Source organism: Saimiri boliviensis, chromosome 14, assembly GCF_048565385.1.
Source record: "Saimiri boliviensis isolate mSaiBol1 chromosome 14, mSaiBol1.pri, whole genome shotgun sequence".
NCBI classification, from domain to species: domain Eukaryota; kingdom Metazoa; phylum Chordata; class Mammalia; order Primates; family Cebidae; genus Saimiri; species Saimiri boliviensis.
This window is the reverse complement of record NC_133462.1, coordinates 15,342,220-15,367,897: the sequence shown is the minus strand read 5'-3', so window position 1 is coordinate 15,367,897 and position 25,678 is coordinate 15,342,220. Positions and strand designations below refer to the sequence as shown.

Sequence of the window (25,678 nt, the reverse complement as noted above, 5' to 3'; positions counted from 1 at the left end):
AGGCCGAGGAGGGAAGGATCCCAATAGAGAAAGAAAGAGTGACAGAGAAGGGGACGCAGTCGCAGACGGGAGCACCCCCACGGAGGCGAAGGAAGGGCGTAAGACCAAGAGAACCGCAGACGCGGAAAGCCCGGGAGGCCGTGGCTCGCGCCGGGGCGCACGGGGAGCAGGGGTCGCCCCCCAGGCCCTGCGGGGAGGTGACCCCAGCAGGGAGATGCGAGCCCCACGGAGCCCGCGCCCGGAGGACGGACGGATGGACAAAGCCGGGGAGAGGCCGGGCGCGGCCAGGGCGGGGCCGGTGCCCGCGAGGACCCGGGCGCAGCGGGGAAAGGAGGGGCGGGCCGGCGGCGAGAAGGGGAAGGAAGCGGAGGTGCCGGGCGGGCGCGGGGCGCTGGCAGGAAGCGGGGAGGGGCGGCGGGGCGGGGGCCTCCGGAAAAACGCCCCGACTTCCTGCCCCGCCAGAGCCAGGAAGCGGGAGCCGGGACCCAGGGCCCGGGATCGCCGAGCCCGACCTCGGGCGCCCCGCCGGCCACCTCTGCGCGGACACCAGGTACTCGGTCCCCGGCCCCGCCCGGCCTCCTCCCCTCGGCTGCTGGGGGAAGTGGGGAGGAGGAGGAAGGGGCTGGGGCGCTGCCGGCCGCGGAGGGGCCGCACGGAGCCAGCGGCCACTCCTCCTCGGGCCTCAGTTTTCCCTCTGTCAAAGGGAGCAGAGCGGGGAGAGCTCTCACTTGCGGGGTGCCCAGTAGGTGGGGACGAACGGTGCGAGGCCGGGGCCAAGGCCTCCCACCTGCTTAGTGGAGGACTGACGATCACTCCCATTGTACGGGTGGGGAAACCGAGGCCCGGGGAGCCAAACCGACTCGTCCCAGGGGACGCACATCGTGAGACAGTGCGCAGTTGGGGTTTGAACTCTCACCTGCTTTCCGCAAAGTGCCATCCTCCAACCGCCGCATGCTTTAGGGCCACCCAAAAAAGAAAACCAGCAATACAACAGCGACGAGGGCCGCTGTGGAGCTGAAAGTTCCAGAGGGCATTTGAAAGAGTTTTCAGAAAGCTCTGTCCTAGGTCTTTAATTATACCGTGGAGACGGGAGTAGCGGAGAGAGCTGGAGACCTTCTCCCATTATACAGATGGGAAAACTGAGCCCTGCAGAGAAGTCATGATTTTTTGCAGATGACGACACTGCATGTCAGAGGGAAGGGTGTGCTGGAACGCAAGACTTTTGCTTTTACAGTTCCAAAGGAAGGGAGATGGGGGGACGGAGGGAATTGATGATGTACGAGCGTTGGAAATTCAGCGGGTCCCCGAAGTGGGGAGACTAAATAGGACAGGGAGCCCCACTTCGCGGTCTGAGTGCTCAGCGCCAGAGTGACTCAGAGAGCACGGATCGAACTCGGGCGGGGTTGGACTCATCTGTACCTCCGGGCGCGGGGCGGGACCCGGGGAGTGACGGGGGCAGTCGAGATATGGAAACGCCGGCCCTCCAATACAGGCCAGAGCGGCCCTATCTGGCCTGCGTGGCGCAGTGCAGCGCTAGAGCGGCCGGCGGGAGGAGTAGAGTCGCCGGGGCCAGTGCAGGGCAGGAACCCGGCTAGAGCGGCTGGTAGGAGGAGTGGAGCTGGGCGCAGAGGTGGACTCGGGGCGGCTAGAGCGACTCGGCGTCGGGGGTGGGGAGAGCGCGGAGCCGGCGCGCAGAGGCTTCGGTTCCGGCGGCGGTGGCGTCTCCTTCCACCTGGAGCAGGTGAGGGGCGCGGTCCTCAGCGGGCGTCAGACCCTAACTCTACACGTCCTTCCTGGCATCTCTGGCCGTGCACCTCGCCACGTCCCCCGTAAGGATTTAGGGCCCGCGTTAAGACCTGCCACATCCACGTAAGATTTGGGGCTCCTGTAAACCCGCTACTTTGTGTATAGATTACAAAGTCTTACAGACCCTCCAGGTTGCTGCTAGCTCTCCATGGAGACCCGGCTTCTCATAGACGTGGGGTCCTCATTAAGTAGCATCCCCTAGAATCCGGGGCTCTGTAGACCATGGGTCTCGGGACCCACCACGCACCCCTATGGGATTTTGAGCCCCTTTTAAGTCTCCAGAGGTTCCACAGGATGGCAGCTGACCCTGTAGAATCATGACCCTGTATGAGCCCTGGATCCTTCTAGGCATCCCCAAACTACGGCCCGCGGGCCGCATGCGGCCCCCTGAGGCCATTTATCCGGCCCCCCGCCGCACTTCAGGAAGGGGCACCTCTTTCATTGGTGGTCAGTGAGAGGAGCACAGTATGTGGCGGCCCTCCAACGGTCTGAGGGACAGTGAACTGGCCCCCTGTGTAAAAAGTTTGGGGACGCCTGCTTTAGACCCACTGTGTGTCAAATAGAATCTGGGGAGTACACACTCCAAGGACTCCCTTTAGGTTCTTTAAGGCGCCCAGAAGTTCTTGAAGATCCTGAGTCACCTGCTCAGTACCTTATAGACCATGAGCCCTCCACAGAAATCAGGTACGCATGTAGCCCCCAAACCCATGGACCTTCCAAACCAGCCCTAACCCTCCAGCTCCCCATGCACGTGGTGCTCCCTCTGCTGGATACCCCAGGCCTTGTCAGTTGCCTATGGATCCATCTATTCTCTGACAGTTTCGCCTATACTTCTCCAGCCTTTGTGGGAACCGCCCCCCCCCCCCCCCCCCCCGCAACCCTCTCTCCTAAACAGCCAACACTCCTCACCTCCATCATCTCCGAGCCCCAGGCCTCTGTGGAGCAGCCGTATCCAGCTTGCACTCCTGCCTAGGCCATAGTGACCACATACCCTTGACTTTTCCAGGTATCAAAAGAAGATGTGATTGTCTCAGAGCTTTGGTTCAGATTTTAGTTTCTGAAGGGTAGGATAGGGGCTCCCCATGCTCTGAAGCAATGCTCTCTATTTTGTTTTGTTTTATTTTATTATTAATTTACTTGAGATGGAGTCTTGCTTCTGTCACCAGGCTGGAGTGCAGTGGTGCTAGCTCGGCTCATTGTAACCTCTGCCTCCCGGTTTCAAGCAATTCTTCTGCCTCAGCCACCCAAGTAGCTGGGATTACAGGCACGCGCCACCATACCCAGCTAATTTTTGTATTTTTAGTAGAGACGGGGTTTCACTGTGTCGGCCAGCATGGTCTCAATCTCTTGACCTCGTGATCCACCTGCCTCAGCCTCCCAAAGTGCTGGGATTATAGGCGTGAGCCACCCCACCTGGCCTATTTTATTTTAAGACAAGGTTACACTCTGTTGCCCAGGCTGGAGGGCAGTGATGCAATCTTGGCTCATTGCAACCTCTGCTTCCTGGGCTTAAGTGATCCTCAAATTTTATTAGCCTCCCAATTAGCTGGGACTACAGGCATGAGCCACCACACCTGGCTATTTTTTTTTTGCAGCGATGGGGTTTCACCATGTTGGCCAGGCTAATCTCAAACTCCTGAGCTCAAGTGATCCACCTGCCTCCATCTCCCAAAGTGCTGGGAGCCACTGCACCCACCCAAATGCAGTTTGTTTTAAATGCATGAACTCTGTAGCCCTACTGCCTAGGTCTGGGTCCTGGTTCTGTCTCTCATGGGCTGTGCATCAGTTTCCTTTTTTGTTAAATGGAGATAGGAATAATAATGATCTCTTGGAGTCATTGAGAGGATTAAATGAGTTATTACCTATAAAGCAGTGATGATGTGTCTGGTGCATACTGTCTCTTGTGTGTTAGCTGTCATTTCATTATCATTGTGATGAGGAATAAGATAATAACTTGTCAAGTGCACATTCCAGACCTGGCACCAAGCATTTGCAGAGATAATGAGTATCCCTTCCTTTGCCCTTTTTGCACCTCTCTGCCTCAGTTGAACCTTTCTGCTTCTGAGTGGGATGAACATGCACCCTCCACGTCTGCGGTATTGTTTCATAGTGAGACAGGGTCTCACTATGTTGCCCAAACTGGTCTCAAACTCCTGAGCACGAGCAGTTCTCCCTCCGCGGCCACCCAAAGTGCTGGGGTTACAGGCATGAACCACCTCTCCTGGCCAGTTTGCAAACGTAGTAAAGTGAACTACAAATTTAACAGTGCTTGAATCTTGAATTGCCCAAGTTTAGATATTGGACAGATATACTTTGTGGGAAAGAATAAAAATGATGCTTGCTTGGGTGGACCCACAGAGTGGCATTTGGACACTCCAGAAAGCAACATTGTTTAATCATCAAAATCCTAGCCACCATTTACTGGGGAGCTAGGGAGGAGGCCCAGTAAATGGGAGAAGGGCGGGTCTTTGGCAGCTAAGGTTATAAATAGCTTTGGGCTGCGGGGAGCCCCCCCTCACTGGTCCACCCCACCCCTCTTTCCACAGCTCCTTCCCGCCTGACACGGGCTCCGTGGCATTAGTCAGACTAATTAAGGACATAGAAGATGTCGGTGGAAAGACTCAGAGAGAAGTGGAAACTCAAGGAGAGACAAAGATGGGAAGGACAGCGAGACATGGGGGGAGAAAAAGGGATGGAGAGATGAGAGACAGCCCATGAGACGGTGACTCAGAGAGGTGTGAGGATGGTGGCTGCAGAAAACAGAGGTGGGAGGACAGAGGCACAGACAGGAACAGGAGAGACGAAGCTACAGAAGCAGAAGGGGGTATGCTGCTGAGGGAGAGATGGAGGGAGGGGAGGCAAGGGATGGTGGGAAAAGGAGGCAGTTCTGGCGGAAGGGAAAGAAAAATCAGGAAGCAGGGTGAAGAGAGCAAGAGATGAGACAGATTCAAGGGACAGACGCCAGGGAGAGCCGGCTGGGGACAGACTAAGGCGCATGCAGGGTGGAGGAGACAGACACACCTCGGAGATGGGCTGGCTGAGGCCCCTTCACTTGTTTTCTGGGACTGGAAGCTGGGAAGAGATGAGGTCCCTGGGGGAAAGAACTTCTGGGTTTGGGGACTCCTAGTCCCTGAGGGAGAAGGGTTTTAGTTTTGTTTTCTTATTTGGAGAGTTGGGGGTTACGGGTTTGCCATTGTGACTTCCTGTCACAGGAAGTGGGGCTGGTGGGTTCCACAGCAACATCCTGCTCCAGGCCTGTCACAGACCGGAGGAGACCCTCATACCCCACTTCTTCCCACTTCTCCTCACTTCTCCTCTCGCCCTCCCACCCCCGCTTGCCTCTAGCCCTGCCCTCAGGAATTAGCCCCCAGGCTCCTGGTCCCTCTGACCTGGGAGTCCAGGTCCCCGGCCCCTCTTCCGTTAGGGACCCTAAATCGCAGGCTTTCAGACTCAGTCTTCCCATGGACCCAGGCTCCTGAGCCTCCAATACCCGCCCCCCAGGCGTCCTTGGGCTCCCGCCCCCTGGCCGGCCTCTGAAGGGCTCTTTGTGGCCACACAGAGGCTCCATTGAGCTGTGGAGGCTGGGATGGGGGAGGCTGTTTACTCACCTTCACACCTGGGCCAGGAATCTGTGAGTAACCGCCCTGGGCCGCCACCTCCCACCCTCATAACCGCAGCCCCTCCTCTTCCCCCAGCCCTGCAGAGCCCAGGGAGATGGAAGACGTCGCCCGAGGGGCGGTGAGTGGACAGAGCAAGGGGTGAGGGGACGAGGGCTGTTGGTGGGGAGTCCTGTGGACTGAAGCCGCCCTCTCCTTCCACAGGCCCCAGGCCCCCTGCGGCCTGGGGTGCCCGTCAGCATCATTGGGGCTGAGGATGAGGATTTTGAGAACGAGCTGGAGGCGGTGAGTGGGATAGGGTGGAAAAGCTCGGTCCCAGGCTCCGTGCTTCCCGCTGGGTCCCCCCCACCTGCAGATGCTGTCCCCTTGGCCTCTTCCCACGGTCCGTCTCTCATCCTTTCATCTCGCTGGTAACTCCTTCCTCACCTCCCCAACCCCATACTCGGAGCCCACATGGCAACATAGATGCCCACCCTTCTTACTCTTAACCCCAGTTCTTATTGCGCCCTCCTCCCCCAGCATGGACTCCAATTTCTTCTAATTTCCGTCCTCATCATCCACCAATATCATATTAAATCTCATCCATTCTCCCTGACCACCTGCCCTTGCTGTCACCATTATTTTGTGGACATCGTCACCACTCCCCACTTCCCAGGAGCTAACCCTGGCTTAGATCCCTTGTGAAGTACCAGGAACGGGTAGGGTCAAACCCAGGGCCCCTACTCTTCTCCTTATTGTACTCCCCCCCCCCACCTCTATCACCAGAACTCAGAAGAGCAAAACAGCCAGTTCCAGAGCCTTGAGCAAGTGAAGCGGCGCCCGGCCCACCTCATGGCCCTCCTGCAGCACGTGGCCCTGCAGTTTGAGCCAGGACCCCTGGTGAGGGCAGGGCTGGGTGGGCATAGGGAGGGCTGGGCCTGGGACAGGCACAGCTTTTGGCAATATAAACCAGCGAGCTAGTGCCGGGAGTTGGGGTGGGGCGGTCTGGAAAAGCAGATCTAGAAATCAGAGTGCCAGATCTAGAGGGTGCCTCAGACAAGAGCCAGAAAGCACGCCACGTGACGTCAACCCCAGGGTTGTAGGTGCCCAGGATAGCTCTCAGTGTGCAGTGAGCAGGGTACACATGGCAGGATCCCCCCAGAGCCACAGAGAGGCCAGCAGCCTGGCAGAGACCACATCCTGTCCCCCTCCGTGCCTCTGGTAGTGCTCCCTATCAGCCTGTTGCAGCGCCCTTCCATGAACTCTGGGGGACCGAGTCCTTCTCTCCAAAGCCTTCTTGGCAGATGCCAGCACACAGTCATTTAGAATTGGTGCTTGGGAGAAAGCTGTTAGCCATCCCATATCTGGGGGGCACAACAGGCCCTGTTCTGGAAACAAGAAAACCACCACACACACCTCACAAGGGAGACCACAGGATTGTGGATCCAGAAGCCTCCGGATGAGGCAGAAGATACCTGGGAGATGAGGGTGGACAACTGTGCCATCCAGAAACACCCGCAGAGTCTAGGAAACCCAGCAGGTGATGTAGAAAGGGAGAAGCCACAGTGCTGGCTGGCAGGGGATTTGTAAACAAGGGTCTCGTCCCAATAAGGCCCAGTGCAGCCCAGCACAGCACAGCACAGGAGCTGGGGACAGGCCAAGGCACTGTGCCATGTGGACATGCTTAGTGGGCCCCTCCAGAAAGGAAACTGATAGAGTGAGGAGAAGTGCCTGAGGCACACAGAAAGAACGTCAGCTGCAAGACCAGAGGCTGGTCCTCCTGACGCCAAAGCGTCAGAAATTGCAGTCTTTCCCCCATCTGCATTCTCTTCCAGAAGAGTGGCTCCCCAACAGCCATGTGCTTGGAGACTCTGACCCTCCGAGCAAGGGGGTACCCCATTCAAGCCTTGGGGTTTCTATAACACCAGATCCTGGACGTCAGCCCAGGGATTGTGTTGACTGCCATGTTCTGTTACAGCTATAGAAACTGAGGCCTAGGGAGGGTCAGGGACTTGTTGGAGGTGACCCTGGCAGCCTCTGGGCATTTTTTTTTTTTTTTTTTTTTTTTTTTTTTTGAGACAGAGTCTCACTCTGTCACCCAGGCTAGAATGCAGTGGTGCAATCTTGAGTCACTGCAACCTCTGCCTCCTGGGTTCAAGTGATTCTCCTGCCTCTGGCTCCCGAGTAGCTGGGACTGCAGGCACACACCACCAGACCCTGTAATTTTTATTTTTAGTAGAGACAGGGTTTCACCATGTTGGCCAGGCCAGTCTTGAACTCCTGATCTCAAGTGATCTGCCCACCTCGGCCTCCCAAAGTGCTGGGATTACAGGTGTGAGTCACTGCACCTGGCCTAGCCCTGGGCATTTTGAGGTTTTTCCTCACACAGCTCCCTCACCTTATCATCTTGTGGGGAGCCAACTGGAGATAGCTGTGGTCCCCTGGGCTGCTTCCTGTTGGCCTCTCTTAGAATTTTGCTATCTCTAAGGGCTGTGGAGAGTAGGTATAGATGTGTTAAAACTGTTTAAAGTGGTGAAAGAAGACTGGTGGCTCATGACTAGTCCAAACTCTTTGGGAGGCTGAGGAAGGAGGATGGCTTGAGCCAGGGAGGTCTAGGCTGCAGTGGTTGCACCACTGCACTTCAGCCTGGGTGACAGAGTGAGGCCCTGTCATGAAAAAAAAAAAAAAAAAAAAGCCAGGTCTACTGGCTCACGCCTATAATCCCAACACTTTGGGAGGCCAAGGCGGGCAGATCACTTGAGATCAGGAGTTCAAGACCAGCCTGGCCAACATGGCGAAATCGTCTCTACTAAAAATACAAAAAATTAGCTGGGCATAGTGGTGCACAGCTGTAATCCCAGCTACTCGGGAAGCTGAGGCAGGAGAATCACTTGAACTTAGGAGGCAGAGGTTGCAATGAGCCAAGATCACACCACTGCACTCTGGCCTAGGCGGAAAAAAAAGAAAGAGAAAATTAGCCAGACATGGTGGTATGCAGCTGTAATCCCAGCTACTCCAGAGGCTGATGCAGAAGAATTGCTTAAACCCATGCGGAGGTTGCAGTGAGCCGAGATCACACCACTGCCTGTACTCCAGCCTGGGTGACAGCAAGACTCCATCTCAAAAACAAAGGAGAAAAAGTTCCACTCCCATTGGAGTGAGTTCACTTCCCAGATCAGAGCCTCCAGGAACCAGGACAGGTTGGAGCCCCCACTGTCACCCAGCACAGGGCTGGCACTCAGGAGATGTTTAACCAATGACGAAGTGAGCCACTTGTCTACCTGTTCTTTACCAAGCCCTCAGTATGCACTGGGCACCGTCCGGGACACGGATCAACCTGCAGCTCCCGCCCCCAACACACACAGATCCTTAAGCTGCTCACAGTCTTTCTCGGCAGTGGAGTATGGTGGAGACAGGTTGCCTGGATTCGAATCCTGACTTTGCCACTTACTAGCTGTGTGACTTTGGGGATTTGTTGTTGGTTGGTTGTTTTTGAGGCAGAATCTCACTCTGTTGCCCAGGCTGTAGTGCAGTGGTGCAGTCTTGACTCACTGTAGCCTCCACCTCCTGGGTTCAAGCAGTTCTTCCTGCCTCAGCCTCCCAAGTAGCTAGGATTACAGATGCCCGCTCTCATGCCTGGCTAATTTTGTGTGTGTGTGTGTGTGGTTTTAATAACTGTCACCCCCCTGTGTGTCCCTGCAGACCGCACTCGGCCCAACCTCATCTCTGAGGATGTCCAGCGGCGGTTCGTGCAGGAGGTGGTGCAAAGCCAGCAAGCAGCTGTGAGCCGGCAGCTGGAGGTTTAAACTACATGGGGTTTCTCCATGTTGGCCAGGCTGGTCACGAACTCCTGACCTCATGTGATCTGCCCACCTTGTCCTCCCAAAGTGCTAGGATTACAGGTGTGAGCCACCACACCCAGTCTAGCTGTGTGACTTTGAATAAGCTTCTTGAGCTCTCTTTCCTCATCTGTAAAATGAGGATAATGATGGTCTCTATGATTGAACAAGTTAATGCATGTAGAGGGTTTAGAGCAGCATCTGGTATACACTGACCCCTCAGTAGAGACAGTAGCAGTACTAGTAGCAGTTGTCATTATTGCCAGGAGGTGACAGTGACGAAGAACCAGAAAGGACCGTAGCACAGGACCGAAAATTAGAAAATGCTCATGGTGGCCCAAAGGAGCCTGCAAGGGAACCCAGGGCCTGGTGGTATGGGTGGAGGTCAGGGAGTGCTTCCCAGAGGAGGTGGCAGTTGAGTCCCACACCCATGGGGTAGCCAGGAGGCTGGGAAGGCCCTTTTCAAAGGGAGAGTGTGGTTTGAGGCGGGGTTGGAGGGCGTAGAGTCATGCTGTGTGTCTCCCCCAGCTCTGCTGTCTGCATGCCGACATGCTGGGCTCACTGGGCCCCAAGGAGGCCAAGAAGGCCTTCCTGGACTTCTACCACAGCTTCCTGGAGAAGACAGCGGTGAGAGACCTTCCAGCAGCCCTAATCCCGCAATCCCTGTTTGGGCCTGCAGTCACCATGCCGGCCCCCAACCTCTGCCCTGAGGGCAGCTGCTGACCCCAGCCTTCCCCAGCACCCTGTCTCAGACCGGGGTTCCTGGCAGTCCTCCTGGGCTGCCTCTCAGCACACCAAGTCCTCCTCTTAACTCCAGTCTCTCTCTGGAGCAGGTTCTGCGGGTGCCAGTCCCTCCCAACGTCGCCTTTGAACTTGGTAAGGAGAAGGATGGGATGAGGGAGAGGTGTCCAGCAGGGACCACACCTCCCAGGAGGCCAGGGGGAGAGAGGCCACACTCCCATGCTCTGCTTGGACAGCCAAGATTCGTTCATTCCTTCTTGGCAGCAGGCTCAGGAAGCATGGCTGTGGGAGTACAAAGGTGGGTGGGGACTGTGGTCCAAGCCACCAGGGAGCTGGACTGTTGTCCCCGTGTGTCCCTGCAGACCGCACTCGGCCCGACCTCATCTCTGAGGATGTCCAGCGGCGGTTCGTGCAGGAGGTGGTGCAAAGCCAGCAAGCAGCTGTGAGCCGGCAGCTGGAGGACTTCCGCTCCAAGCGGCTCATGGGCATGACGCCCTGGGAACAGGAGCTGACCCAGCTGGAGGCCTGGGTTGGGCGGGACCGAGCCAGCTACGAGGCCCGGGAGCGGCATGTGGCGGAGCGGCTGCTCATGCACCTGGAGGAGATGCAGTGAGTGGCCAGGCCTGGTGGGAGCATCACCCCTCCCCAGCTCCAGGGCACCCCTGCTGCCTGGCATGTTCTATCCCGTTTGAGGGTTCCTTCTTCTGCTTCAGGGTTCATTTCCTGGCATTGGGGCTCTTCCTCTGCCCTGTCATTTTAACTCATCTTGGATCCAAGTCTTCTTCCCTTTCCAGCTTTGGGGTTCCCTTGCCATTTCCGGGTCTTGTCCATGATCTGGCACTTGAATCCCGTCTTCCTGGATGAGAGGCCTTCCTCCCTCCTGTGACAGTTCTTCCCGATCCCTTCTGTCGTGTCCCCTGTCTGTCTCTCCTCTGCCTGCCTATCCCAGGACAGCAACCCTGAGATGTGTCCTGGGTGGATGGGGACCCTAGGCCTAGCAAATGTGTCATAAACATCTCTCTTCCTCCTGCAGACCTACCATCTCTACCGATGAAGAAAAGAGGTGAGGGAGGCAGAGAGGGTGGCAGGGAGAGGTGTGCCGCCTCCTGGATTTGAGGGAGAAGGGGCTGGGGGCCCGGACCTCTGGGTCTGAGGGAGGAGGGGCTGGGGGCCCGGACTCCTGAGTCTGAGGGAGGAGGGGCTGGGGGGCCAGACTCGTGGGTCTGAGGGAGGAGGGGTTGGGGCCCAGACTCCTGGGTCTGACGGAGGAGGAGGCTGGTGGCCCGGACTCCTGGGTCTGAGGGAGGAGGGGCTGGGGGGCCTGGATTCCTGGGTCTGAGGGAGGAGGGGCTGGGGGGGCCTGGATTCCTGGGTCTGACAGAGGAGGAGGCTGGTGGCCTGGACTCCTGGGTCTGAGGGAGGAGGGGCTGGATTCCTGGGTCTGAGGGAGGAGGGGCTGGGGCCTAGACTCCTGGGTCTGAGGGAGGAGGGGCTGGGGGCCTGGACCCCTGGGTCTGAGGGAGGAGGGGCTGGGGCCCGGACCCCTGGGTCTGAGGGAGGAGGAGGCTGGGGGCCCGGACGCCTGGGTCTGAGGGAGGAGGAGGCTGGGGGCCCAGATGCCTGGGTCTGAGGGAGGAGAGGCTGGGGGCCTGGATGCCTGGGTCCTGGGCATTGGGTCACAGCCCTGGCCCCTGTCCTTTTGAACCCTCTCATCTCTCCTCAGAGTCTCACAGGAAGTAGTTGTGAGGTCAGGATGGGAAGGGCCGGCCTCTGCCTCTAGGAGCTGTGTGGTGTGTGTGTGTGGGTTTGTGGGTGTGTGTGGGGTGTGTGTGTATGTGGTATGTGTGTATGTGGTATGTGTGGTGTGTGTGCATGGTGTGTGTGTGTGTGTGTGGTGTGTCTGGTGTGTGTGTGTGTGTATGGTGTGTGTCATGTGGTGTCTGGTGTCTGGTGTGTGTGTGTCTGTGGTGTCGGTGTGTGTGGTGTCTGTGTGGTGTGTGTGTGTGTGTGTCTGTGGTGCATGGTGTGTGTGTGTATATGTGGTGTGTGGTGTCTGTGTGGTGTCTGTGGGCCTGTGTGTGTGTGTGTGTGTTTGTGTGTTGAGCCCTCGCTGTCTCCTCCTACAGTGCTGCCGTGGTCAATGCCATTGGCCTGTACATGCGTTACCTTGGGGTGCGGACCAAGAGTGGGGACAAGAAGTCGGGGAGAAACTTCTTCCGGAAAAAGGTGCTTCCTTCAGTGTCCCATCCTGACCTTTGCACTCCCGAGAGGCCCTGGGAGCCTCATGACTCTGGATACCTTGAGTCAAAGCCTGCTTTACTGTCATCTCAGAGATGCTCAGCCTTCCTCCCTGCCCTCTCAGGTGATGGGGAACCGGCGGTCGGACGAGCCTGCCAAGACCAAGAAGGGGCTGAGCAGCATCCTGGATGCTGCCCGATGGAACCGGGGAGAGCCCCAGGGTAAGGCAGCCCGGGCCTCTGCCCTCCCCTGGCTTCCCCAGCTGCTCTCACTCACTGTCTCACTCTCTCTCTCTCTCTCTCTCTCTCGTTTCATTTCCAGATTTTCGACACCTTAAAGTAGAGGTTGATGGTAATGGACCTGTAGCCAGAGCATCTATCTGGGAGCCTGCAGGGGAGGGGCTGGGGACCTGGACTCCTGGGTCTGAGGGAGAAAAGGCTGGGCCTGGACCCCTGGGTCTCAGGGAGGAAGGGCTGGGCTTGGACCCCTGGGTCTGAGGGAGGAAGGGCTGGGCCTAGACCCCTGGGTCTGAGGGAGGAGGGTCTGGGGGAGTTCCTGAGTCTGAGGGAGGAGGGTCTGGGGGAGTTCCTGAGTCTGAGGGAAGAGGGTCAGGGGGTTCAGACTACAGGGTCTGAGGGAGGAGGGACTGGGCCTGGACCCCTGGGTCTGAGGGAGGAGGGGCTGGGGGAGTCCCTGGGTCTGAGGGAGGAAGGCCTGGGGCCTGGACCCCTGGGTCTGAGGGAGGAGAGGCTGGGGGCCTGGATTCCTAGGTGCTTCCTGGGTCCGAAGGAGGAGGGGATGGGGGCTCCTAGTCAAGGGTGGAAGGGCATGAGCACAGCGTCTTGCATCCCTGGTGGGTGGATTTGAGTTGTTCTCTCATCTCCCTCTTTCTCCTTCACTGACTCCCCAGCTGAGAAGCCAGGTGCTACAGACCGGAAGGGAGGCCCGGGGGTATACTCTCGAGACCGGAATGTTGGGGCTCCTGGGCAGGACACCCCTGGACTCTCTCTGCACCTTCTGTCCCTGGACAGCCCAGATCGGGAACCAGGTGAGAGTTTCCTGGGCCAGGGCTCCCTGAGGCCCGGGGATCCTGGTGGGAGTGCTCCTGCCCCCTTGGCACCCCCAGATAGAAGCCATTCCCCAGCGACACCTCCCCTTTCCTCAGTGTCTGCCCCTCCCTGCTCCTGGTTACTGCCGGCATTCATAACCTTCCCTTCCCTCAGTTTGCCCTTTCTCCAGCTTTGCTCCCAGGCTCTGACCGCTCCTGGTGCTGTGTCTCCCACCTCCCCTTGGACTATGTTTTCCATCAGCTCTTCATTTTCCAGAACCTTCCCTGAGTACATGAGTAGTCCACCCTCTGAGCTGTATTTCTGGCGCCCTAGGTGGGGAGCCTGGCAACCCCATTAACTTCCTCCCTCACTGTCCTTAGACCTCTGTGGCCTCAGACCCTTGGGTCTCTGCCTGGCCAGGTTCAGGCTCACACCCCGGCTCTACTGCTTCCTTGTATTTATGTCTTGGAAATGACTTGCATTTCTTAGTCTCCACTTGCTGGTCTCTAAAGGGGTATGAGAGGGTGGGGAGGATGCGAGCCAGCCCTGCTCCCTCTACCCCACAGGTGCTGAGGCCCCCCTGGAGCTGGGGGACTCATCCCCACAGGGCCCAATGAGCCTGGAACCCCCGGCGCCCCTGGAGAGTACCGACGAGGGGGCTGAAACAGAGAGGTGCCCAGGCTGGGGTGCAGGGGTGGCGGGGGGGAGGTTACTGAGCGCTGGGGGGTAGGTGTGGGTCGCTGCTGCCATCTGCGCCTGCTGTGCCAGCCTCTTGCTCTCCCTGCTCCTCCCCTGCTCTCTGGCTCTTGCCATTCCTCTCCCTTCTTTCTCTTTCCTTTCCTCATCTCCCTCCTGCTTCCTTATTGCCCCCTTTCCTTCTTCCTTCCTTTTCCCCTCCCGCTTCCTTTCCTTTCTTTTTTCACTAATCTTTCTCCTCCTCCCTTCCTCTCCTCCTCTCCTTCCATCTCCTTTATTCCCTCCTCCTCTCTCACCTGGGTTTTCTTTTCCAACTTTCCATCCCCCTCCAGTCTCTCTGACACTTTTCAATTTTTTAGCCCGTCTTCCTCTTCTCTTTCTTTTATTTATTTATTTATTTTTTGTTTGTTTGTTTGTTTTTTTGTTTGTTTTTTGTTTTTTTTTTTGAGACGGAGTTTCGCTCTTGTTGCCCAGGCTGGAGTGCAATGGCGCGATCTCGGCTCACCGCAACCTCCGCCTCCTGGGTTCAGGCAATTCTCCTGCCTCAGCCTCCTGAGTAGCTGGGATTACAGGCACATGCCACCATGCCCAGCTAATTTTTAGTATTTTTAGTAGAGACGGGGTTTTACCATGTTGACCAGGATGGTCTCGATCTCTTGACCTCGTGATCCACCCACCTCGGCCTCCCAAAGTGCTGGGATTACAGGTTTGAGCCACCGCGCCCGGCCTATTTATTTATTTTTGAGACGGAGTCTTGCTCTGCTGCCCAGGTTGGAGTGCAATGGGGCAATCTTGGCTCACTGCAACCTCTGCTTCCCAGGTTCAAGCAATTCTCCTGCCTCAGCCTCCCAAGTAGCTGGGATTACAGGCACATGCCACCACGCCCAGCTAATTTTTTTATTTTTAGTAGAGGTGGGGTTTTATGTTGGCTAGGCTGGTCTTGAGCTCCTGACCTCAGGTGATCTGCCCACCTCAGCCTCCCAAAGTGCTGGGATTACAGGCAGAGCCACTGGGCCCGGCGGTTCCCTTCTCTTTCAAGCCCCCACCCTGCCCGCCTCGCTCCAGCCTCCTGGTGCCCGTCCCTCAAACCCCCCACCCCCCCCACCCCTCTGTGCTCTGTGCCCCGGGGGCCCTGTCCCCCTTACAGCTGGGGGGCAGGCTCTGCCCCCTGCCCGTCCTTGTGCCGCTGCTTTGGGGACCCTCTGGTAGATGTGGGGAGGTGGGTCGGGTTCCATGTCGGTCCACCTCTTACCCTATGCCCCTCTCTCCCCAGAAGGTGGAAGAGGTGGGTGCCTGGGCCCTGGGTGGGGGAAGGGCTAGCCCCTCCCCCATTTCTCCCAGCCCCTCCCTTCTCCCCATGGCCAATCCCTCCCCTTCACCCCCTGTGAGGGGTGGGTGGGGACATCATCCTCCCAGTTGAAGAGTTAAGTATGGAAATCCTCCCCACCCCATAAACACCCCTCTTTCCATCCCCCTGCCTCAGGGAAGGGAGGGGTCAGTCCTATGCTCTACCCTGGGTTCCCCATCCTTCCCCATCAAATTTCAATATCCCTCCCCCAGCCACCCCCCACCACCCCAGCGCCCCTAAAATCCCAGCACTCCTCTGATTCTCTTTCCTTTCTCTTCTGTTGCATGTTTGACCCCTGTCCTGGTCTTCCCTGTCCCTGTCCTGGTCTCTCCCGTCTCTGTCCCTGTCCTCTCCCGTCTCTGTCCCTGTCCTGGTCTCTCCCGTCTCTGCCCGTCCTGGTCTCTCCCCATCTCTGTCCCTGTCCTGGTCTCTCCTGTTTCTGCCCCTGTCCTGGTCTCTCCCCGTCTCTGTCCCTGTCCTGGTTCCTCCTCGTCTCTGTCCTTGTCTTGGTCTCTCCTTGTCTCTACCCCCGGTCTCTGCCTGACTCTATCTTTGGCCTTGGGGTCCAGGCTATCAGGGCGTCTAGGGCGCTCAGAGAGCCTGCGGGTGAGTGACCGCCGCCGGCCTTCCCGGGGCAGCCTCGGGGCTAAGGGCCGGGGTGGGGGCCGCTCCCGGAGCGACGTGGACATGGACCCCAGTTCTGCAACGGCAGTGCTTGGCCCTGCCCGACGAGCCACGTATGTCAACCCTCTCCCTTCCCCCATCCACTAAGGCAGCCTAGAGAATCAGGGAGGGACTGTTGTCAGAGTCACAGAGGAATAGGCACTGGAGGCTGAGGTCATTGAGGCCAACTATGGTCACAGACCTTGGAGGAGGAGGGGGTAGAATGTTTCTAGAGATCTGGGAACTCTAGTCTGGTCAGATCTAGAGATCTGGTCTGTCACACGGGCTACCCTGGGGGCATCAAATGCCAAGGCCACTGACCGGGGTTGAACATTCTTAAGAAGTTGAAGGCTGCTTCCTGGGATGGCCCAAGCTGGGGCCCCAGCAAGACCTCTGTCCACAGCCCTGAGCCTGGAGATGACGGGGAGCCGGGACGGTCAGGACTGGAGCTTGAACCAGAAGAGCCTCCCGGCTGGCGGGAACTCATCCCCCCAGACACCCTGCACAGGCTGCCCAAGAGCCAGGTGAAGCGGCAGGAGGTCATCAGCGGTGAGTGCCATCCCATCTGCCTCACTGTGGCCAAGGACATAGTCCGGCTCTGGCAAAGGCTGAGACAGGTGCAGAGAGAAGTGCATCTTGGTGGTGTTTACTACAGGGAGAGCTTGAAGACAGCTTCAAATTCCCTCTTGTTCCAAGTTCAGATTGTTCCAGCAGAGAGCATTTCAATGAAATGTGAGTGCCACTGTGGAATGGACATTTCCAAAGAATTTCTAGTAGTGCAAGACGGTGCTGACGTTAAGAACATTGCATTGCCGGGCGTGGTGGCTCACGCCTGTAATCCCAGCACTCTGGGAGGCCGAGGTGGGTGGATCATGAGATCGAGACCATCCTGGCCAACATGGTGAAACTTCTGGTGCAAGCCTTTGTTTCTTTTTTTTTTTTTTTTTTTTTTTTGAGACGGAGTTTCGCTCTTGTTACCCAGGCTGGAGTGCAATGGCATGATCTCGGCTCACCGCAACCTCCGCCTCCTGGGTTCAGGCAATTCTCCTGCCTCAGCCTCCTGAGTAGCTGGGATTACAGGCACACGCCACCATGCCCAGCTAATTTTTAGTATTTTTAGTAGAGACGGGGTTTCACCATGTTGACCAGGATGGTCTCGATCTCTTGACCTCGTGATCCACCCGCCTCGGCCTCCCAAAGTGCTGGGATTACAGGCTTGAGCCACCGCGCCCGGCCTGCCTTTGTTTCTTTACTTGTGAAATGTGGGCACTAATAGTTCCTACCAGAAATATTGTCATGAAGATGCCATGATTTGTGTAATGTGTTTAGCAGGGTGTTGGGCACAGAGGAGGAGCATTTTATTTTATTTCATATTTTTATTTTTATTCGAGGCAGGGTCTCAGTTTGTCTCCCAGGCTGGAGTGCAGTGGCCTACTCATGGCTCCCTGTAGCCTTACCCTCCCAGGCTCAAGTGATCCTCCCACCTCAGCCTCCCGAGTAGCTGAGAACACTGGCATGCACCACCATGCCTGGCTAATATTTTGCATTCTTTGCAGAGATGGGGTTTCACCATGTTGGCCAGGCTGGTCTCAAACTCTTGGGCTCAAGTGAATCTCCTACCTCAGCCTCCCAAAGTCCTGGGATTACAGGTGTGAGCTACCAGGCCTAGTCAAAGAAAAGCATTTTAATAAGATTGTTACTAGTGTGATCTTAATTGCTTAGGGAAGAAAAGATCCCCATAGGGGAAAGATTGGGGGAATCATCAGTGTATTAGCAGTGCTTGCTTTTGGGTGGAGAGATGATGAGTGTATCATTTTTGTCTTTGTTTTTTTTTTTTTGTTTGTTTGTTTTTTTGGTTTTTTTGAGACAGAGTCTCACCCTGTCACCCAGGCTGGAGTGCAATGGCGTGATCTAGGCTCACTGCAACCTCCGCCTCCCAGGTTTGAGTGATTCTTCTGCCTCAGCCTCCTGAGTAGCTAGGATTACAGGCGTACACTACCACTCCTGACTAATTTTTTGTATCTTTAGTAGAGATGAGGTTTCCCCCTGTTGGCTAGGATGGTCTCAAACTCCTGACCTCGTGATCCATCCACCTTGGCCTCTCAAAGTGTTGGGATTACAGTGCATTTCAAGTGCTCACCAACCCTAGGTGGCTGGTAGTCCCCATGGTGAGCAGTACAAATAAAGCACATTTCCATTCCAGAAAGTCCTACTGGATAGGATATGGCTCACGTTTTTTTTGTTTTTTGTGTTTTTGTTGTTGTTGTTGTTGTTGTTGTTGTTTTTAAATATCTCCTTAGAAGAATCTGTGACCCAAAAAGTACTCATCTACTCCCCTAAAATTTGAGGGATCCCTGGATCTGAATCTGTCAATCACTGTGTAATGTGGTCTGATGGTTAGACACTAAACACAGCTGCAAGCTTGCTGGCGAGTGGGATGACCAACTTGTCCCTGTTTGCTTGGACCAGTCCCAGTTTTATCACTGAAAACCCAGGCTGGCAAACAGAGAGCCTTGGTCACTCTGGCTGGTTGCCACAGCAAAAAGGGAGAGGCATAGGGTTGAGGAATCCTCAGTGGCTTTTTTATTTTTTTATTTTTTGGAGATGGAGTTTCGCTCTTGTTACCCAGGCTGGAGTGCAATGGCGCGATCTCGGCTCACCGCAACCTCCACCTCCTGGGTTCAGGCAATTCTCCTGCCTCAGCCTCCTGAGTAGCTGGGATTACAGGCACTCGCCACCACACCCAGCTAATTTTTTGTATTTTTAGTAGAGACGGGGTTTCACCATGTTGACCAGGATGGTCTCGATCTCTTGACCTCATGATCCATCCGCCTTGGCCTCCCAAAGTGCTGGGATTACAGGCTTGAGCCACCGCGCCTGGCTTTTTTTTTTTTTTTTTTTTTTTTTTTGAGATGGAGTCTTGCTGTCGTCAGGCTGCAGTGCAGTGGCACCGTCTCAGCTCACTGCAACCTCTGCCTCCCGGATTCAAGCACTTCTCCTGCCTCAGCCTCCCAAGTAGCTGGGACTATAGGCGCCTGCCACCGCACCTAGCTACTATTTGTATTTTTAGTAGAGACAGGTTTTACCATGTTGGCCAGGATGGTCTTGATCTCTTTTTTTTTTTTTTTTTTCCTTGTTTGAGACGGAGTTTCACTGTTGTTACCCAGGCTGGAATGCAATGGCACGATCTTGGCTCACCGCAACCTCCACTTCCTGGGTTCAGGCAATTCTCCTGCCTCAGCCTCCTGAGTAGCTGGGATTACTGGCACACGCCACCAAGCCCAGCTAATTTTTTGTATTTTTAGTAGAGACAGGGTTTCACCATGTTGACCAGGATGGTCTCGATCTCTTAACCTCGTGATCCACCTGCCTCGGCCTCCCAAAGTGCTGGGATTACAGGCGTGAGCCACCGCGCCAGGCCGGTCTTGATCTCTCGACCTCGTGATCCGCCTACCTTGGCCTCCCAAAGTGCTCGGATTACAGACATGAGCCACTGTGCCGGCCCCTCAGTGGCTATTTAAGAAGGCAGATGTTTAAGAAGTTTTTTTTAATTGTTCATTTGCTTTGTTTTGGAGACGTAGTTTTGCTCTGTCACCCAGGCTGGAGTGGAGTGGCATGATCTTGGCTTACTGCAGCCTCCGCCTCCTGGGTTCAAGAAATTCTCCTGCCTCAGCCTCCCGAGTAGTTGGGACTATAGGCGCACGCTACCACGCCCAGCTAATTTTTGTATTTTTTAGTAGAGATGGGGTTTCACCATATTGGCCAGGCTAGTCTCGAACTCCTGACTTTCTGATCCACCCGCCTCAGCCTCCCAAAGTGCTGGGATTATAGGCGTGAGCCACCTGGCCAGGACCTTTTATTTATTTTGAGACAAGGTCTCACTCTGTTGCCTAGGCTGGGGTGCAGTAATGCAATTATAGCACACTGCAGCCTCAACGTCCTGGGCCCAAGGGATCTTCCCACTTCAGCCTTCCGAGTAGCTGGGACTACAGGCACACACCACCATGCCCAGGCTTATTTTTTTTTTCTTTTGAGACGGAGTTTTGCTCTTGTTGCCCAAGCTGGAATGCAATGGAGCAATCTTGGCTCATTGCAACCTCCGCCTCCCAGGTTCAAACAATTCTCCTGCCTCAGCGTCCTGAGTAGCTGGGATTACAAGCGTGAGCCACCGTGCCTGACGATTGATTTTTTTTTTTTTTTTTTTTTTTTTTTTTGGTAGAGACAGGGTTTCACAATGTTGTCCAGGCTGATCTTGGACTCCTGGGTTCAGGTGATTCTCCTGTCTCGACTTCCCAAAGTGCTGGGATTACAAGTGTGAACCACCGTGGCTAGCTGGAGAAAGTTTTTCCCCACCAACTTCTAGGAGGCTTTCCTCCCCGCTCCACCTCACTCCTCCAGCCTGCCCCTGAGGTCATGCCCCCCAGTCTGCACTCTCCCCAATGCGTTCCCTGCTTTGGTGGCCCCACAGAGCTGCTGGTGACAGAGGCGGCCCACGTGCGCATGCTGCGGGTGCTGCATGACCTCTTCTACCAGCCCATGGCAGAGGGCGGCTTCTTCCCCCTGGAGGAGCTACAGAACATCTTCCCCAGCCTGGACGAGCTCATCGAGGTGCATTGTGAGTGCAGGGCTGGGGTCCCTCTGTGCACCCCACTGCCCGACAGGCAGCTCCGTTCTGGCCCTGAGTTCAGCCTGCCTGGGAACCCCAGAACTCACATGGGGTGGGGGCAGATGCACCACCCGGCCCCGAGGATCAGATACAGACACAACTGCAGCCCTACCCGCAGCACGCTACAGCAGGTCCCACAAAGCACCTTCCAGGCCCTGACGGAGCGCCCCTTTCCTCCTGCCCCACAGCCCTGTTCCTAGATCGCCTGATGAAGCGGAGGCAGGAGAGTGGCTACCTCATCGAGGAGATCGGAGATGTGCTGCTGGCCCGGGTGAGATGCCCAGGCCTCCTTTGCCTCCTAGCCAGACACCTGGAATCCAGGTCTGGGGCGGGTCCTGACCCTACCTTACTCCAGTCCCAGGGTCTGGGCTTCACGCCTGTCGTACTTCAGGCCCTGTTATTGCCCATCCCCACTGAGACGCCTGCCTGGCCTGAATCTCACTGTAGTTTGATGGTGCTGAGGGCTCCTGGTTCCAGAAAATCTCCTCCCGCTTCTGCAGCCGCCAGTCATTTGCCTTAGAGCAGCTCAAAGCCAAGCAACGCAAGGAGCCTCGGTTCTGTGCCTTCGTGCAGGTGAGGTGGGGGCTGGCCTCCAGTTTCCCAGGGAGGAGGGTCCTGGAGACTCTTCCTCAGTGCCTGCGCCCTGGGGTGCACCGGAAGCCTAGGCCATCGCAGTGCCAGCAGCCATTTCCTGCAGGAAGCTGAGAGCCGCCCGAGGTGCCGCCGCCTGCAGCTGAAGGACATGATCCCCACGGAGATGCAGCGGCTGACCAAGTACCCCCTGCTTCTGCAGAGCATCGGGCAGAACACAGGTACTGCAGACCCGGCTCTCTGGGCCTTGGCTCCCTTTTTAAAAAATTTTTTTTCTCATCTTCATCAGTGATAATGTCACAGCTTCTTGCAGCCTCAATCACCCAGGCTCTAGCTGTCCTCCCTCCTCAGCTTTCTGAGTAGCTGGGACCCCAGGGGCACACCACCATGCCCAGCTAATTTTTTAAATATTTTTTTATAGAGATGGGGTCTCGCCATGTTATCCAGGCTGGTCTTGAACTCCTGGTCTCAAGTGATCCTCCTGCCTCAGCCTCCGAAAGTGCTGGGATTATAGGCGTGAGCAGCCACTATGCCCCGCCAGCTCTCCTTTCTCTTGGCTGCGGAACCGGGAGCCTCTACGGCAGGGGTTCACCAGACCTGCTCTCTTTCTTGCCTGCAGAAGAGTCCACGGAACGGGAGAAAGTGGAGCTGGCCGCCGAGTGCTGCCGGGAAATTCTACACCACGTCAACCAAGCCGTGCGTGACATGGAGGACCTGCTGGTGAGCCTGGGCTGGCCCCGTGCCCGGGACAGTGGGCAGTGTGGGAGTGGGAGCACAAGCCGGCCCCGTCCTCAGCCTGTCCGGAAGCCATATCCCACCCCTTGGCCTGTCTCCCATGAGGGTCGCCATGTGTCTGGGGCTTAGCTTGGCCCTCAGTACCTCCCTCTCAGGGTCATTGGAGGTTGGCCGCTGCCCTCAGCTTGCCCCCATTGGAAGTTGCTCTTGGCTTTCGCCTTACCAGTGTGGGTCACTACAGGTCAGCCCCAGCACATAACTTGTCCCCATAACATGCCTATCTCTGCCCCAGAGGCTCAAGGACTATCAGCGGCGCCTGGACTTGTCCCACCTTCGGCAGAGCAGCGACCCCATGCTGAGCGAGTTCAAGGTGTGACCTGACCCTCCTGCCTCCCCGCCGCCCTCCTCTCCTTGGCCCAGGGGATTCTGTGATGCAGCCCACAGCCTGTCCTGCCCATCTCATAATACACCCAGGGAACGAGACCTCTGGTCCCCACCTCATGCCAATCCCATGGTCCCCAGCCTGTGGTCATCCCCGGCCACTGCCCTGCCCTTCCGCTCTCCACCAACCCCAGTTACCTCCTGCCAACCTGTATGAACCATCACTCCCTCCTGCCCCAGAACCTGGACATCACCAAGAAGAAATTGGTCCACGAGGGCCCACTGACGTGGCGGGTGACAAAGGACAAGGCTGTGGGTGAGTGCCAGGGCAGCTGCCTGGTGTGGGGCGTGGGTACAGTGAGCTGGGGTGGGGAGGGTGTCTCGTGTGGGCGCCGTGTGAGCACTGCCCACCCCATAGAGGTGCATGTGCTGCTGCTGGACGATCTGCTGCTGCTGCTCCAGCGTCAGGACGAGCGGCTGCTGCTCAAGTCCCACAGCCGGACGCTGACACCCACGCCCGATGGCAAGACCATGCTGCGGCCTGTGCTGCGGCTCACCTCTGCCATGACCCGCGAGGTGGCCACCGGTGAGCACAGCCACTGCGTGGCCCAGGACAGATGGTGTCTCTTTCGGGCAGAGCTGCCTGTGCAGTGGGGAGCAGGACCCTCTAGAGAGCCAGGGAGCTGGCATTCTGGCAGAGAGGTTGAGAAGTGGGTGGAGGTGGGCAGAGCGGCGCCAGGCCTAGCTGGTTTTATAAGTGAGGCGGTTAAGTGCTCCAGGTGTTTGCACAGAGGCGTGTCTTGTGCAAACGAGAAGAAATGCCAGGAGCCCAGGGAGGAGGTATTTGTAAACCCAGTGCTGGGGGAGCGTATCAGGCCAGAAACACTGGAAGCGGCTGGAGAGTAGAAGCGGCTGGAGGGTAAGAGTGGCTGGTGGGGTTTCATAGGTAGACCAGGGAACTTGGCTGATTCCATAAGGAGGTGTGAGTAGGGAGGTTCAGGAGGAGGACTCACAGGGCCCTGGATATTAGTGGACAGTGAGGGGTGAATTGAGCCATGGGAGCCGTGAGGACACAGCCTTTGTGGGTGACTTCTCCAGCCTGTGCTCAGGGAGGGGCATGCATTGGGGGGACCTGGGCTCCGAGCCCCATCTCCCCCTCTCCCTGCAGATCACAAAGCCTTCTACGTCATTTTTACCTGGGACCAGGAGGCCCAGATCTACGAGCTGGTGGCACAGACTGTGTCAGAGCGAAAGAAGTGAGTGGGGTCTTAGTTCCGAGTGTGGGTTGAGGAGGCTCAGGCCTCTGTGTTCCTGGGAACAGGAGGGCTGTGGGGAGGCCCCGGGATAGGGTCTGGGGGCTCTGACTGCCTAGGGGTTTGGCCTCTCTCCCTAGCTGGTGTGCCCTCATCACCGAGACCGCCGGATCCCTGAAAGTCCCTGCCCCTGCCTCTCGCCCTAAGCCCCGGCCCAGCCCGAACAGGTGAGTAGGGCCATGGAGTGAGCTGGAGGTTCAGGGAGGGGGCTGGAAGGTAGGGCTGGCTTCCCTACATAACTCCAGAATGCAAGCCCCAGCCATCTCCGTGTGCGTGTGCATGTGTGTGAGCGTGCTCGTGTGTGTGCACGTGTGCCTGTGCGAGCATATGACTGTGCATGTATGGTGTGTATGTATCTGCGCGCGTGCGTATGTGTACAGTGTGTGTGTGCCGACCCCACCACTGCCCCGTCTGTCTCCTGCCTCCAGGCCTCTGTGTCTTCTGTTGCCTGGGCCTCTCTGTCTCCCTGTCTCCCAGCCTCAACTTCCGTCTCTGTCTCCGGACCTCCCTGCCTCCCCACCTCCAGCTCTCTGTCTCCCTGCCCCTGCAGCCCCCTGGGGCCAGGGGTGTGGGGTCACCCAGCACTTCCTCCCCTCAGCACCCGAGAACCCCTCCTCAGCAGCTCTGAGAACGGCAATGGTGGCCGAGAGACGTCTCAGGCTGATGGTGAGACCAGAGGGATGCTGCGGGAGGGGCTGGGTTGGGGCTCCCCGGTGGAGAAAGGCATCCACACGAGGCCCGGCGGGATCTGAGCTCCCTCCCTGTTCCCCAACCCAGCCCGGACAGAGAGAATCCTCAGTGACCTCCTGCCCTTCTGCAGACCAGGCCCCGAGGGCCAGCTCGCTGCCACGGCCCTTCGGAAAGGTAGTTCAGCCCTGCCCCTCCAGGTGGCCACCAGCCCAGACAGTGCCCCTGTTCCAACTAGAACAAGGCTCTCCCTGTCAAAAATTTCCTTAAGCCCAACTGCCAGAAAACAAATGCTCCCAACCCACCCAGCCTGTACTGCTGTCCTGGGTGCCCAAGCCCCTTTTCTGCAGCCGCCATCCCTTCCTTGCCTCTGTATTCAGCCTCTCCCTGAACACATACCTTTCTGCCCTGTCCCAACCCTAAACCCATCCTTCTTCACCACCCTAACCGCATCTGCTCAGGCTTGCCTGGCCCCCACCCTCACCTCCAGCCCCTACACAACCCCTTTGGCATCCCCCCCAACCCCTGCCACCCCCACCCACTCCCCCTCCTAACTCTGCCCCCTTGCCCCTGGCCAGTGCTGTCCCTGAAGCAGCTTCTGTTTCCCGTGGAGGAAGACAGCGGGGTGGGGCCTCCTCCAGATGGGCATGGGGTTCCAGGGGGCGGCCCCCTCAACCCAGCACGGACCCAGGAAATCCAGGAGAACCTGCTCAGCTTGGAGGAGACCGTGAAGCAGCTGGAGGTAGGGCGGGGCCAGCCAGGGGTGCTCTGAGTGGGCTGGGGAAGGAGGGGGGCCCCCCTCATCCATGACCCCTACGGTCCAACAGGAGCTGGAGGAGGAATTTTGCCGCCTGCGACCCCTCCTGTCTCAGCTTGGGGGGAACTCTGTCCCCCAGCCTGGTGGCTGTACTTGAGGTCCCTGCCCAGAAAGGTGAGTGGGGACCTGGGGGCCGGGGCACTGTCCTGGAAGGAGGCCCCCTCCAGAGCTCACATCCTTACAGCCCCTTCTGTCCATCTTTCTCTTTGTCTTTCCTGAGTCTCCCCACTCTAACTCATGTCTCTCATCTGTGTCTGTCTGTGCCCGCCTGCCTCTCCCCACCTCCCTTTCTCTCTCCACTCTCCCTGTTTCTCTCTCCATCTCTCCCTGTCTCCCCTCTTCTCCTACATCCCCCAGGCCTTTTTCAAGAAGGAAAGGAATTGGGGAGAGGACATGAGGGACCACCCCCACCCATACAGCTGCGGCAGCATCTCACACCCCGAGGGCCTGAGGAGAGGGAGCTTCAGGCCACGCCTGGGAGGGGCCCAGCTGGGGTTACTGGCCCGGCATGG

At 57.2% G+C, this 25,678-nt stretch overlaps 1 protein-coding gene across 9 annotated transcripts in view; it reads left to right on the top strand.

Moving 5' to 3' along the window:
* Positions 1 to 375: 375 nt before the first annotated feature.
* ARHGEF1 (Rho guanine nucleotide exchange factor 1) overlaps positions 376 to 25,678 on the top strand; it is a 40,547-nt gene continuing 15,244 nt past the window's right edge. Inside the window, exons 1-30 of one of the 9 annotated variants that reach the window (XM_074385593.1) lie at positions 377 to 550; positions 5,502 to 5,544; positions 5,628 to 5,708; positions 6,189 to 6,302; positions 9,770 to 9,868; positions 10,075 to 10,117; positions 10,345 to 10,591; positions 11,016 to 11,045; positions 12,109 to 12,208; positions 12,345 to 12,441; positions 12,542 to 12,571; positions 13,131 to 13,268; positions 13,836 to 13,941; positions 15,883 to 16,050; positions 16,380 to 16,525; positions 20,445 to 20,591; positions 20,831 to 20,913; positions 21,090 to 21,215; positions 21,340 to 21,454; positions 21,853 to 21,953; positions 22,261 to 22,338; positions 22,590 to 22,665; positions 22,768 to 22,935; positions 23,518 to 23,605; positions 23,743 to 23,829; positions 24,213 to 24,328; positions 24,440 to 24,526; positions 24,928 to 25,091; positions 25,177 to 25,280; positions 25,524 to 25,611. In XM_074385593.1, the coding sequence (XP_074241694.1) occupies positions 5,521 to 5,544; positions 5,628 to 5,708; positions 6,189 to 6,302; positions 9,770 to 9,868; positions 10,075 to 10,117; positions 10,345 to 10,591; positions 11,016 to 11,045; positions 12,109 to 12,208; positions 12,345 to 12,441; positions 12,542 to 12,571; positions 13,131 to 13,268; positions 13,836 to 13,941; positions 15,883 to 16,050; positions 16,380 to 16,525; positions 20,445 to 20,591; positions 20,831 to 20,913; positions 21,090 to 21,215; positions 21,340 to 21,454; positions 21,853 to 21,953; positions 22,261 to 22,338; positions 22,590 to 22,665; positions 22,768 to 22,935; positions 23,518 to 23,605; positions 23,743 to 23,829; positions 24,213 to 24,328; positions 24,440 to 24,526; positions 24,928 to 25,091; positions 25,177 to 25,263 (2,946 nt within the window). In that variant the 5' untranslated portion in view covers positions 377 to 550; positions 5,502 to 5,520 and the 3' untranslated portion in view covers positions 25,264 to 25,280; positions 25,524 to 25,611. Of the gene's footprint in view, positions 551 to 579; positions 4,631 to 5,501; positions 5,545 to 5,627; positions 5,709 to 6,188; positions 6,303 to 9,769; positions 9,869 to 10,074; positions 10,118 to 10,344; positions 10,592 to 11,015; positions 11,046 to 12,108; positions 12,209 to 12,344; positions 12,442 to 12,541; positions 12,572 to 13,130; positions 13,269 to 13,835; positions 13,942 to 15,882; positions 16,051 to 16,379; positions 16,526 to 20,444; positions 20,592 to 20,830; positions 20,914 to 21,089; positions 21,216 to 21,339; positions 21,455 to 21,852; positions 21,954 to 22,260; positions 22,339 to 22,589; positions 22,666 to 22,767; positions 22,936 to 23,517; positions 23,606 to 23,742; positions 23,830 to 24,212; positions 24,329 to 24,439; positions 24,527 to 24,927; positions 25,092 to 25,176; positions 25,281 to 25,523; positions 25,612 to 25,678 lie in introns of those variants that run through there. The other 8 variants (XM_039466127.2, XM_074385599.1, XM_074385597.1 and 5 more) reach the window with 8 other exon arrangements.